This window comes from Toxotes jaculatrix, chromosome 13 (assembly GCF_017976425.1).
Source record: "Toxotes jaculatrix isolate fToxJac2 chromosome 13, fToxJac2.pri, whole genome shotgun sequence".
NCBI lineage: Eukaryota > Metazoa > Chordata > Actinopteri > Toxotidae > Toxotes > Toxotes jaculatrix.
This window is the reverse complement of record NC_054406.1, coordinates 24,691,972-24,705,795: the sequence shown is the minus strand read 5'-3', so window position 1 is coordinate 24,705,795 and position 13,824 is coordinate 24,691,972. Positions and strand designations below refer to the sequence as shown.

The window sequence follows — 13,824 nt, the reverse complement described above, 5'->3', positions numbered from 1 at the left end:
CACTGAAATGGATCAAAGTTCAAATGTTCAGTCCTGATCCAGGAAAAATGTCTTGCTTGGTCCTGGTCTCTATCCTGCAGATCAGCTCAGGAAATCCACAACTAAACACATATTCAACTGAACAACAACTATTTGATCCCAAATTACAGATGGATTTAATGGAAAACTTTGGAAAATGCTCAGCAGCAAAGTCACATATATACATACAATTTAATACTACTATTGATAACAACAACAACAAGCACTATAATACTAATAATACTAATAATAATACCAATAATAATATTAATAATACTTCTAATAATAATACTAATAATACTAATAGTACTACTACTACTAATAATAATACATATAATTTGTTGGTGTCTTTCCAAACACCCAGCTACACTTTACAATACAACAAGATTTGCAGTTAATGGACTGAAACATGTCAAACCAACAGTGTGGTCCTTTAAGTCTTTGCTCCTTAACACATTTAACAAGTCAATTCAACTCAATGAGAAAAGACCACAATTTACACACTTGTGTTAAAGATCAAAAGACACACACACACACACACACACACACACACACACACACTGAAGAACTGACATTAGTCCTGACACATCATTGAAATGAACTTCAAAGGAAAGAAGAGTTTTTCTTCAGCAAGTATTTTTCAATTGATTTGTACAAATATTAGTTCTGAGGATCTTCTGTATATTGTTGTGATAAAAATGGACTTTGAACAACTCACACTGGACATTTTCTACACTTCATTTAGAAAACATTAGTCTGCTGACTGTGACAAATACCAGTGTGTGAGTTCTGAAGGTTTCATTGAAGTCAACAGACATTATTCATGACAAGTGACTGAAATGAAGTGAAACTGAAGGAATAATTCTTAGTCTGAGAGAAGAAAAAGTCACAATATGGAACAACAACTATTTCAAATCTCATTCATTCCATTCATTCATTCATTCTAGATGAATGGATTCAAATTGTGGATGAAGATAAACCAGGTTCAGTTGTGGATTAAAGATCTAAGATCTACAACAGTAACAGACAGTGAACTGACCTCAGAGTCTCCAGTCTACAGTGTGGACTCTCCAGAAAACCACACAGCAGCTTCACTCCTGAATCCCGCAGCTTGTTGTAGCTCAGGTCCAGATGTCTCAGATGGGAGGGGTTGGACTTCAGAGCTGAGGCCAGAGAAACACAGCTGATCTCTGACAAACTGCAGGAACTCAATCTGAATAAAGAATAAATCATGTGGATAAAAATCATTTCTAATCCAATCAGATATGTCCTAATCAATGAGCTTTCACTAACATGAGTAGAGGGACTTTGTCCTTTTCTTATTGTGGATCATCATAATGTCAGGTTTCTACACAAATCATCCAAATGTCACCACAACATTCATACAACTATTCATGTCAACACAGATTCGTAACATGCTGCTGAGCTCAGTCAAGTCTGGAATTAGAAGATAAAGATCAAATCAGACATGTTGGACTAAAAACTGACTTTGATTCACCACTGAAATGGATCAAACTTCAAATGTTCAGTTCTGATCCAGGAAAAATGTCTTGCTTGGTCCTGGTCTCTATCCTGCAGATCAGCTCAGGAAATCCACAACTAAACACAGATTCAACTGAACAACAACTATTTGATCCCAAATTACAGATGAATTTAATGGAAAACTTTGGAAAATGCTCAGCAGTAAAGTCACATACACACAATGTAATATGATTACTACAACTACTGATAATAATAATAACAATAACAACAACAACAACAATAATACATGTTTTTCAATTGTTTTGTACAAATATTAGTTCTGAGGATCTTCTGTATATTGTTGTGATAAAAATGGACTTTGATCAACTCACACTGGACATTTTCTACACTTCATTTAGAAAACATTAGTCTGCTGACTGTGACAAATACCAGTGTGTGAGTTCTGAAGGTTTCATTGAAGTCAACAGACATTATTCATGACAACTGACTGAAATGAAGTGAAACTGAAGGAATAATTCTTAGTCTGAGAGAAGAAAAAGTCACAATATGGAACAACAACTATTTTAAATCTCATTCATTCATTCAGGATGAGTGGATTCAAGTTGTGGATGAAGATAAACCAGGTTCAGTTGTGGATTAAAGATATAAGATCTACAACAGTAACAGACAGTGAACTGACCTCAGAGTCTCCAGTCTACAGTGTGGACTCTCCAGAGAACCACACAGCAGCTTCACTCCTGAATCCTGCAGCTTGTTATTATCACTCAGGTCCAGGTGTCTCAGATGGGAGGGGTTGGACTTCAGAGCTGAGGCCAGAGAAGCACAGCTGATCTCTGACAAACTGCAGGAACTCAATCTGAATAAAGAATAAATCATGTGGATAAAAATCATTTCTAATCCAATCAGATATGTCCTAATCAATGAGCTTTCACTAACATGAGTAGAGGGACTTTGTCCTTCTCTTATTGTGGATCATCATAATGTCAGCCTTCTACACACATCATCCAAATGTCACCACAACATTCATACAACTATTCATGTCAACACAGATTCATAACATGCTGCTGAGCTCAGTCAAGTCTGGAATTAGAAGATAAAGATCAAATCAGACATGTTGGACTCAAATCCTCTTCATCATTGAAGTTTTTACATGACCTTCTTCTTCCTGAACTTTGTGTAATTAAACAACATTAAAGGACAAATTCACATTTCTTGACTTCAAATTCATTTCTTGACTTCAAATTCACATTTCTTGACCAACAGTCAGATGTCACACTTTGATTTAAGGAGTCTTTGGTGGCAGTCGTCCTTCCTGTGGTCCACACTGACTGTGAAGTGGTCTCCTCCTAACAAAACTACACTGTAAGAAATGACTTCATGAGTTCAGCTGTAGCTGAATGAAGCTTCATCAGTCGGACTCAGACAAATGTGTAGAAGAAGACTGAATTCTCCCATTCTGCTCTGATATATTCAGACCTCTGATTCCTGATTCTACTCTCCTCTACACCAGGAGAGAAAACACCTGGTTCTGTCTTATTTAACACAAAATATGAAAAGACTTTAAAGGATCAGTGTGGAGGATTTAGGGGGATCTATTTGGAAATGGAAGATAATATTGATGATTATGTTTCAAGTAGAGTTTAATCACCTGAAACATGAATTTGTGAGAACAAAGAGACTCAAAATAACATGAATACATTAACAAGTGAATGTAGAATGTAACAGTTACTAATAAATAAACAGAAAAACTTAACAGCAATGATCACAACCAACTGAAAAATCTGTTTGACAAACATTTAAAACATCTCCAGAAAAACACACAGCTGGTCTAAAGATTATAAAATTAATAATGAGAACAATTTCATACTGCGTATATTTGAAAAAAACTAAACTACTAATCTACACTAAGTGATAATGTTAAAGATCATGTCTGGACTTACACAGCCTTTCTGCAGTTCCCCACAGCTGGGATCAGTCTCCGTCGTCCCTCCTCTGATGTGTTGTACTTGTTCAGGTCCAACTCATCCAGAACCTCCTCTGACATCTGCAGAACGTAGGCCAGAGCTGAACAGTGGATCTCAGAGAGTCTCTTCTCTGATCTGTTCTCTGACTTCAGGAACTCTTGGATCTCCTGATGTACTGAGCGGTCGTTCATCTCCATCAGACAGTGGAAGATGTTTATGCTTCTGTCAGGAGAGATATCATCTCTGTTCATCTCCTTCAGGTTGTTGATGGCTGTCTGGATTATTTCTGGTCTTTTCTTTTTCTTACCCAGAAGGCCTCCTAAGAGTTTTTGGTTGGACTCCAGAGACAGGCCATGAAGGAAGCGAACAAACAGGTCCAGGTGGCCATTTTTACTTTGGAGGGATTTCTCCATGGCATCATTCAGGAGGACATTGAGTGATGGGTAGCTGCTATTGTTATTTCCAAAATGCTTAAAAGTCTTCCTGATAAAAGACTCTGGCTTTGAGTCCCAATGTTCGTCATCTTGTCCCAGGAAAGTCCTCAGCACTCTTGTTTCCCTCTCTGTGTAACAGTGGAACATGTAGACTGCAGCCAGAAACTCCTGAATGCTCAGATGAACAAAGCAGTAGACTGTTTTCTGGAAGATCACACTCTCTCTTTTAAAGATCTCAGTACAAACTCCTGAATAAACCAAGGCCTCTGTGACATCAAGACCACACTCCTCCAGGTCTTCTTGGTAGAACATGATGTTTCCTTTCTCCAGATGTTCAAACGCCAGCCTCCCCAGCTTCAGAAGAAGTTCCCTGTCAGCCTTCGTCAGCTCCTGTGGACTCGTCTCATGTTCCTCATCATACTTGTGCTTCTTCCTGTTTGTCTGAACCAGCAGAAAGTGTGAGTACAGGTCAGTCAGGGTCTTGGGCAGCTCTCCTCTCTGCTCTGTGGTCAACATGTGCTCCATAACTGTAGCAGAGATCCAGCAGAAGACTGGGATCTGACACATGATGTGGAGGCTCCTGGATGTCTTGATGTGTGAGATGATTCTTCTGGACAGCTTTTCATCACTGGATCTCCTCCTGAAGTACTCCTCCTTCTGGGTGTCAGTGAAGCCTCGTACTTCTGTTACCCTATCAACACATGCACGAGGGATCTGATTGGCTGCTGCAGGTCGGGAAGTTATCCAGACCAGAGCAGAGGGAAGCAGATTCCCTTGGATGAGGTTTGTCAGCAGCACATTGACAGATGACTTCTGTGAGACATCAGACACGACCTCCCTGTTGCTGAAATCCAGTGAAAGTCTGCTTTCATCCAGGCCGTCAAAGATGAACAACACTTTACAGAGAGCGAGCTTCTCTGCTGTGACCATCTTTAATGTTGGATGGAAAACTTGGAGCAGCATGAGAAGACTGTACTGCTCATCTTTGATCAGGTTCAGCTCCCTGAATGAAAGCAGAACCAGCAGACTGACGTCTTGGTTTTCAGAGCCCTCTGCCCAGTCCAGAGTGAACTTCTGCACTGAGAAGGTTTTTCCAACACCAGCGACACCATTTGTCAGAACGACTCTGATGTGTCCCTGTTGGTCATGTAAGGCTTTAAAGATCTCGTAGCACTTGATTGGAATGTCATGGAGGGTCTCCATCTTGGAAGCTGTCTCCATCTGTCTCACCTCATGTTGGGTATTAACCTCTTCGCTCTGTCCCTCTGTGATGTAGAGCTCAGTGTAGATCCTGTTGAGGAGGGTTTCACTTCCTGTTCCATCAGTTCCTTCAGTCACATGTTCACATCTCCTCCTCAGACTGATCTTATGTTCATCTAAAACCTCCTGCAGACCACTATCTGCTGAAAATCTGCTGACACAGAAGAAATAATGTCAGAGTAAAGAAAGAGAATCTGAGAATCTGCTCATTTCTTTCATCAGCTGCATAAAAACTAAAGACAAGCAAAGAAAAGCTTTTTCATTTTGTGGTATTTCTAATCATCTTAAATGCCAAAGCTGTGTGATAGAACAAATGACTCTGTATCAAACCACAGGTCCTGTTTTCAGAGATGATGACATGAGCAGACAGATGTACAGTCTTACTTTGTACAGTGCTGCTCTGACTGACTGTCTGCAGTCCAGCTCTTGTTCTGGATCTTTCTCTCAGATTTTATATCTTATACATTTTCCAACAAATATTTGAACTTACTGAGATACTCTTGGATGTTTTGGGTGGATTACTGTGAGATTGTTGGGATTCTTTCAGGTTCTGATAATGTATTTTATCTTGATGATGTATTGAATCCTATCAGCTCGTTGTCATGTTGGCCATTTAACTCATGAAGACCCTGTAGGGTCAAAGCTTTTCCTTTTTCAGTCTGATGAAACTTTTTTGGGAGCTACAATCCAGTGTGAGGACATTCTGCTCCTTTCCAACAGTCATTAAATCCCAGAAACCTGACAACAAATGATTTTAGCAGCACAACCTGTGCTGAGACTAAGTGTTCTGTTGATTGTTGGGAACAAATATCCAGATTTGGTTCACAATGTCTAGAAGCTGTTAAAGGCTCAGACGTGTAAATCATTAAAGTGGAACCTCCAACATGGAGACACTGTGTTTCTTCTTTGTCCTTCTTTTCATTGACAGGTCTACAGACTTTGGAATCAGGCTCGTGTTCATACACCAACTCTCACAATGACTGAGACTGATAAAACAGCAACATGAGAAAGCTCTGCTTTATAAATCTGGTGAAAAGAGTGTGTGTGCATATTTCTGTCTTTGTGTGGACACAGAGTTTTATGGATCTGGCCCCTGGTGTCTTCCTGAATTATCCTCAGGTCAGTTTACACTAGAAACAGTCTCTTACTTTGTGTCTGAGGATCCAGGTTCATTACTGAAGTCAGGAGGATTAAACTCTTTGGACCAGTCCCCCTTCACAGACAGACAGCTGGATCCTGGACACTCTGCTCTCAGTCTGTGGTCCTGACCTCTGAAAACACAAACACATTTTTATTCATATCACATCAATCACTGATAAATTGTCTGAGGACAAAGTCATTCTGGGAACTCTCAGCTGACGTCCTGCAGCAACGTCACCATGTAGCACTGAACACTATACTGAAGGATGGAGGCAACACACCAGCATCCATAAACAACACTGCTGTGTCAACTGTAGTGGGACTATTTTGATCTGTGGATTTATCTACATTTGGTGCTGTGTGTGTGTGTGTGTGTGCGCGTGTGTGTGTTGATGGAGATGAAGGAACATGTCACCCAGTGTAACAGTGTGGTTCACTGATGTGTTTAATATTTCCTGGCTCAGAGGAATCAGATTTATCAGGCTGTGATACACATTCTGTGGGTTTGACTCTGCACATGGGATTTATTGGTAATAAGAAAAATGTGGAAAATCAGTAAAAGTAAAAATGTTCTTTAGTGAGAACATTTCAATAGAAACAAGCAGCCTCAGCAGTCAGTATTATAATACACTGATGAGCCAGAAGAACCAGGAAGAACTGATTTTCTGTCGACACTACATCAGCTGTTACAGACAGAGACGACAACTGCAGGACCTCAACACACTGAACACTGTTATAGCCCAAAGTTTGGAGGTTCACAGGTTTGTAGCAGTTCTCTTACTTTGTGTCTGAGGGTCCAGGTTCATTACTGAAGTCTGGAGGATGTAAGTCTTTGGACCTGTCACTCTTCATAGACAGACAGCTGGATCCTGGACACTCTGCTCTGTCCTCTTCTTCCTCCACACAAACACTCATCTTCTGGACTTCAGTCAGTCTGAGAAGGAAACCAGTAAAACAGACTGTGAGCTCAGACACACAAGTCTGATCAAGACTCACATGCAAGACTGAGAGAACAGGAAGCAACACACTCATCATTCTCATCCTCCTTTTCTGTCTCTTTGTGTGGATAGAATTTCATCCTGAGTTTTCTTCTCTCTACAGTCCACTGACAGAGACTTTGACAGTAAAATAATAATAATGTCTTATTAATACTCACCCTGCCTCAGCCTTCAGTTTTCCTCCTCCTGCTCTGTTTAGTTAAAATGGAATCTGAACTGACTGAACACTTTCAGTTTTAGCTGCTCCTCCCCTCTCCATTTACAGGAAGTCACATGGTCTCTCTCTCTCTCTCTCTCTCTCTCTCTGTGCGTGTGTGTGTGTGTATACAGTGGTATGCAAATGTTTGGGCACCCGTGGTAAGAATTTCTGTTCATGTGAGCGGTAAAGCAAGTGGAAGATGAAATGATCTCCAAATGGCATAAAGTTACAGATGACACATTCCCTTTATATTTTAAACAAAGTCATTTTTTTTTTTTTATTTTCATCTTTTACATTTTCAAAATAACAGAAAAGGAATAGGGCCAGGAACAAAAGTTTGGACACCCTGCATAGTTAGTACCTAGTAGCACCTCCTTTGGCAAATATCACAGTTTATAAACGCTTTTTGTAGCCAGCCAAGAGTCTTTCAGTTCTGGTTTGAGGGATTTTCACCCATTCTTCCTTACAAAAGTCTTCCAGTTCAGTGAGATTCCTGGGTCATCTTGCTCACATTGCTCTTTTGAAGTCTTTCAGCTTGCGCCTCTTGAGGTAGTCCATCTTGGATTTTGAGGTGTGTTTAGGATCATTATCCATTTGCAGAAGCCATCCTCTTTTCAACTTCAGCTTTTTTACAGATGGTGTTATGTTTGCTTCCAGAATTTGTTGGAATTTAATTGAAACCATTCTTCCTTCTACCTGTGAAATGTTCCCTGTGCCACTGGCTGTAATACAACCCCAAAGCATGATCGATCCACCCCGATGCTTAACAGTTGGACAGGTGTTCTTTTCATGACATTCTGTGCCCTTTGTTCTCCAAACGTACCTTTGCCAAAGAGTTCTATTTTAACCTCATTGGTCCACAGGACTTGTTTCCAAAATGCATCAGACTTGTCGAAATTTTTTTTTGCAAAATTCAGACACTGAATTTTGTGGTGAGGACGCAGTAGAGGTTTTCTTCTGATGACTCTTCAATGAAGGCCATATTTGTGCAGGTATTGAACTGTTGAACAGTTGAACAGTGTACCACAACTCCAGAGTCTGCCAAATCTTCCTGGAGGTCTTTTGCAGTCAAACGGGGCTTTTCACTTGCTTTTCTAGCAATCCTACGAGCAGTTCTCTCTGATATTTTTTTTGGTCTTCCAAACCGTGTCTTGACCTCCACTGTTCCTGTTAACTGCCATTTCTTAATTACATTCCAAACTGAGGAAATCAGTACCTGAAAACACTTTGCTATCTTCTTATAGACTTCTCCTACTTTGGGGCCATCAATTCTTATCATTTTCAGAGTGTTAGTCAAATGCTTAGAAGTACCCATGGCTGCTGAGTGTTGGGACAAGGTTAGAGGAGTCTTGGTATTTATAAAGCTTTGAAAGTTGCATCACCTGGGCTTTCCTAATGATGATTGTGAACAAGCCATGACCCTAACAGTCTAATTAAGGTCTGATAACTTGGTCAAAGTTATCTGAGAGCTCAAGTCTCCTGGGGTTCCCATTCTTTTGCAGGGTGCTGCTTTCCCTTTTTCACTCTAAAATTGTAGAAAACAAAAATAATGCACTGATATTGATTTTGCAAAAGAGTGTTTCATGTTTAACTTTATGCCTTTTGGAGATCATTTCATCTCCTACTTGCTTAACTGTTCACATTAACAGAAATTTTGACCAGGGGTGCCCAAACTTTTGCATGCCCTCTAGCTCCCCGGACCACTATCTGGCAGGTATTCACCAACAATACCATCACATAGAGCAGTTTATAGCAGAGACTAAACTCCCTCTGGAGGAGAATGATGAGATCACATTTCATCACATCCTCTGCTGGTTTCCTCTTGTCGTCTGCCTGGCATGGGAGGTAAACTAAGGTCTCTACATCCGGATTCACCAAACTCATTTATAGTTCACCTGATGAATCTATAGAGACACAACTCTGCTGTGTTGAAGCTGTGTGCTACACAACAGGATGCAAAGAACTAAAAGATTTCTCACAGATCAATCCTTACATTCTCACAGACCAAATATGAGACATTAACTAACACTTGATCTTATCCTCACACACGCAGACAAAATATATAGCTATATATTTGTATTCTGTCTCCATTGTTCAGTGTGAGAATATATTCCAGCCTGACATCCCCTGGGCTAAACAAGCCTGTTTAAAATGTCAAAAGGACAAAGAAGAAGGAACAAACAGGATCAAGATTCCTTTCAAGAATAAAAGTGATGAATTGAAAACCACCTCATAACCACAGTCCTGTTTTGTTTGAAACAGTACACAGGGAGAAACCTGACAGAGACTTTGACAGTAAAATAATAATAATGTTGTATTAACACTCACCCTGCCTCAGCCTTCAGTTTTCCTCCTCCTGCTCTGTTCAGTTAAAATGGAGTCTGAACTGACTGAATACTTTCAGTTTCACCTGCTCCTCTCCTCTCCATTTACAGGAAGTCACATGGTCTGTGTATGTGCGTTTGTGTTTGTGTGTGTGTGTGTGTCAAACCTGAGATAACCATTACTGTTAACCCTGTATACATTATCAACAAAGCCTAGTTATGGTTAAATGTTATGAAAAGTGTTGAAATCAACTCCCACAGAGTTGATTTCAACACTTTTCCAGGGTTTATATGGTTCCACACTTTCTGGAGTTAGATTAACACTTTCAAAATAGTTAAACATTCAGCACTCTGTGGGAGTTTCTTCTTTAACTGTCAGGGTTCACTCTGGGGAGCCAGGGCGCTCTTATTTTGTTTTGCTTATTTAGGGTTTCCTGTTTTATTTTGACTATATCTTAGTTTCCGGTTGTTCACTGTTCTTCCTCTCGTTTCAGGTGTCTCGACTTTCCCCTCTCCCCGTGTGCTCCTCCCACTTCCTGATTACCCTTCCTCTCCTAATGTGCTTCACCTGTTTGTAATTGACTCACCTCCCCCTGATGTATTTAGTCCTCGTCTTACCTGCACTCGTCGCCAGATTGTCTTGTGTGTTGTTGACCAAGCTTTCCAGTGTTCTTTTCCCATTCGTGTTCTAGTGTGTCTCAGTGTTTGTGTATGACCCCGGCCTGGATTTCTGGATTTTGAGCTTGCCTTTTCCCTGTGATACCTTCGCTTCCTTGGACTGATTATCTGTGTATCGAACCTGGACTGATTAAACCGTTCTTTGATTCCTCACCCTCTGACTCTGCGCCTGTGTCCTCTTCCCTTCTCCCTCGAGCCTGACATTAACTCCCACAGTGGAGTTACATTAACACCCAGGGATTTGACATATAACCCTGGTCAGAGTTACATTTTTCACTATTTGGGTAGTGTTTGATTTCACTCCTGAAATTGGCAAGCTATTAACACTGCAAGTGTTAACATATGAATATATAAAATAATAATAATGAGTTCAACCAAATATTCTTTAGTAATAACATTTATTTTCTCCCTTGCAGTCCTGGACACAACTGAATTAAAACATTGTGAACAAAGGAATAATGTACAAACATTCATCTGAGCTTTGAATATCAAATGGTTTATGAATATCTTCTTCTAATGCACTACATATGGCAAGTCCAGCTCTATATTCTACACCATCGATTTTAGCCCAGCTCGATGAGAAAACCTCTGTTGATGATAAGATCATGTGAAACACTTCATTGTTGACTACATTCTCATCTCTGAGGGAAAAAGATTTCATTGGCCCGTACTCTGTTTTTTTGAGAGTGAAGGTTTCCCAGTAATATGCAATGGCCATCTGATGCTTCTTAAGTAAGCAAGTGATTTAGTTAAATATTTAAACATTTTATGTTTGGCTTCAAACTTCATAGACCACATATGTAATAAGGGGCCAATGTTCCTTATACAAGACGGGTAATGGATCATAAAATGATGTTTAGGTATCAAATTTCTGTGTGGATATAAGTGTTTAAACAGTTTGTGATGGTCACCAATCAAATGCTTTAAATATATTGTCATACCATGAGTGAGAGTAGGTGAAAACACAATGTTCATTATTTGAAGTAACAACAGTAACAAATTCCAGTTTTCGTTTCCTGCAGGAATAATGTCACAAAGCAACAGTGGGATGTTTTTTTCGTTCTAAAAATCCATAATCAAAACCATAAATCCTGGAAAGCAAATCCTGTTCTGAAATAAAGTGCTGAGTGAGATATCCAAAAAGCAATCTGATCTCATACTGAGCCACACCCTCAAGAAGATCATGCATGATATCAAATGAATAGTTATTACTAACATGGAAATACTTCAATGAATTAAGTGTTGATTTTTTTTTCAAACCATATACTGACTTGAGTTGGGGGTTTTTCTCTAGAGAATGCATTTCAAACATGTCTTTTCCACGAAGGATCACCTTAGGATCATCTTCACTGAATACTCTATCTTCTCAATCAAACAAAGGTGACAGAAATGATGGCTACTGAATGACTCATTAAAACCAAGAATTGTGTGCATCCCTAGATTATCTCCGGTGATCTGTGAGATTGTACCATATACCTGTGCATCAGAAAATGGAACACTTAGCCCTTAGCTCTCCAGTTTTTTCACACCATTTATTAGTGGCTCCAGTATAACATCAAAACCATATTTGTGCAGATCTTGTGTGTGAAAAAGGGATACCAAATGAATGTTCATCTAAACTGAATTAAACTTTGGGGGCAAGTTTCTTATTACAAAATAAAGACAATTTTGTGAATTCCTCGTTTGGAGCCAAGGGGATTGGCTTGGGATTGCATGTCTTCTTGTTGAAAACAAAGGATGGGTTTTAAAATAACTGTCATGAGGCAGCTCTGCTGCCTCTGGGGTTTGCATGCTGTCTTCCTGTGGGCATGTTGGTGTGTGTGTTCTGTGTGGGTGTGTGGATTCCAGGGCGGCTCCTCCCTCATCCTCATCAGGATGATTCCTCTCACCTGTGTGCAGTCTGGCAGCAATCTACTTCCCCAACAAGAGTGTAAGAGGCTCAGCTTTTCTGTCAACCCTCACCAGATCGTTCCGTCTGAGATGATGGAACAATCTGGCGAGGGTTGACAGAAAAGTGGTGGTGACTAGTACTCTGTGCTCCTAGTGCTTTGCTCTTGTGTAGCCTTAGCCTGATTTTCTAGAGGATTATTATTACCTGAACCTACTAACCACCGTGCTCTCATCTCCTGCGGACTCGCACTGTTTCCCCATCCAGCGTCTCAACCATCACTGCTTCATCCGACTCCACCACGCCGCCCTGGAACTCCTCCTGTCCTCTGTCTCCTCTTTGATTTAGTTTGAACGTTGAGAATAAACTGTTTTTTCATCGCTAAGTCTCTCTTCGTCTGCTTTTGGGTCCAGGCCGAGACAACTTGACTAATCATAACAATAACTTCCATCAAAAAAGTCAGTGTAAATGTCAGGCTCTGATCTACATTCTTTCTTTAGATAATCACAAATGTCTGGATTTCTGCACATGAACTTCAATGTTTCCAAAATAGGCACATCTACAAAAGTATCCTTCACAGATACTTGATCATAAGTACTGGATTTTTTATTTCTCCTGTTGTCATATCTCACACCCAGTGTTATTTCTACTGGCTCGACAATTCACCATTTTTGGGTGAAGTATTTATTTCGCTTCCATTCTGTATTGAGATTTGTGAAGGGGTTTTCAAAATGTTCAAAAGATTCATTTATCACAGATGTATTAGGGTCAGTTACAGATAAAGCTGAGACAGCAGTATGCTTTGCTTGTGAGCAAAGCTCACTTGTTAGTTCCTCCAAATCTCCAACAATTAATGACACCAAACTGTTAGAAATCCCACTACCCTGTAATTTGGCCACAATAGATGCATACATTTCTTTAGCTGGATCTTTTCTAACTCCTGAAGAGCTACATGGATCTGGTGGAATAAACCTGTCCTCCACAGTATGTGCCTGAGAAGATGTTGCAACTGGCTCACTAGAGCAACATGCAACAGTTGAAGTTTCAGCAGTTTGCTGAACATTGCTATGAGTACTGTTAAGCTGCTTACGAAAACCTGCATATGTTAGGAACTGATGCCTACAACCTTGCTGAGAACAAACGATCTAACAATTTGAACTTGGGTCCAGGATAGTAACCATGTTCAACCCTTAAATGTACAATCAACTGCTGGGATACAATTTCTGACACATGAAACAGGTCAGCATTATTTTAGCCTCCTACTCAGAGTGTGAGAGTGCAACTGGCTGGCTAAGAAGTCTGGCTCTCACATCTCTAACTCTGGGCGACTCCTTCATTTTCCCCACATCAATGTTATACACTGTTGTCTGTAGGAATGTGTAAAAATTCACAAGTGCAACATCATAAGACAAATTGAAAACAAAATGTGCCTTGAAAAG

General features: G+C 40.1%; 1 protein-coding gene across 1 annotated transcript in view; it reads right to left on the bottom strand.

Moving 5' to 3' along the window:
• Positions 1-2,184: 2,184 nt before the first annotated feature.
• Positions 2,185-13,824, bottom strand: part of LOC121191839 (NACHT, LRR and PYD domains-containing protein 12-like) — a gene marked incomplete at its 3' end in the record, with an annotated part of 45,758 nt that continues 34,118 nt past the window's right edge. The window contains exon 10 of the mRNA XM_041053289.1: positions 2,185-2,356. Coding sequence (XP_040909223.1) covers positions 2,185-2,356 — 172 coding nt within the window. The remainder of the gene's footprint in view (positions 2,357-13,824) is intronic.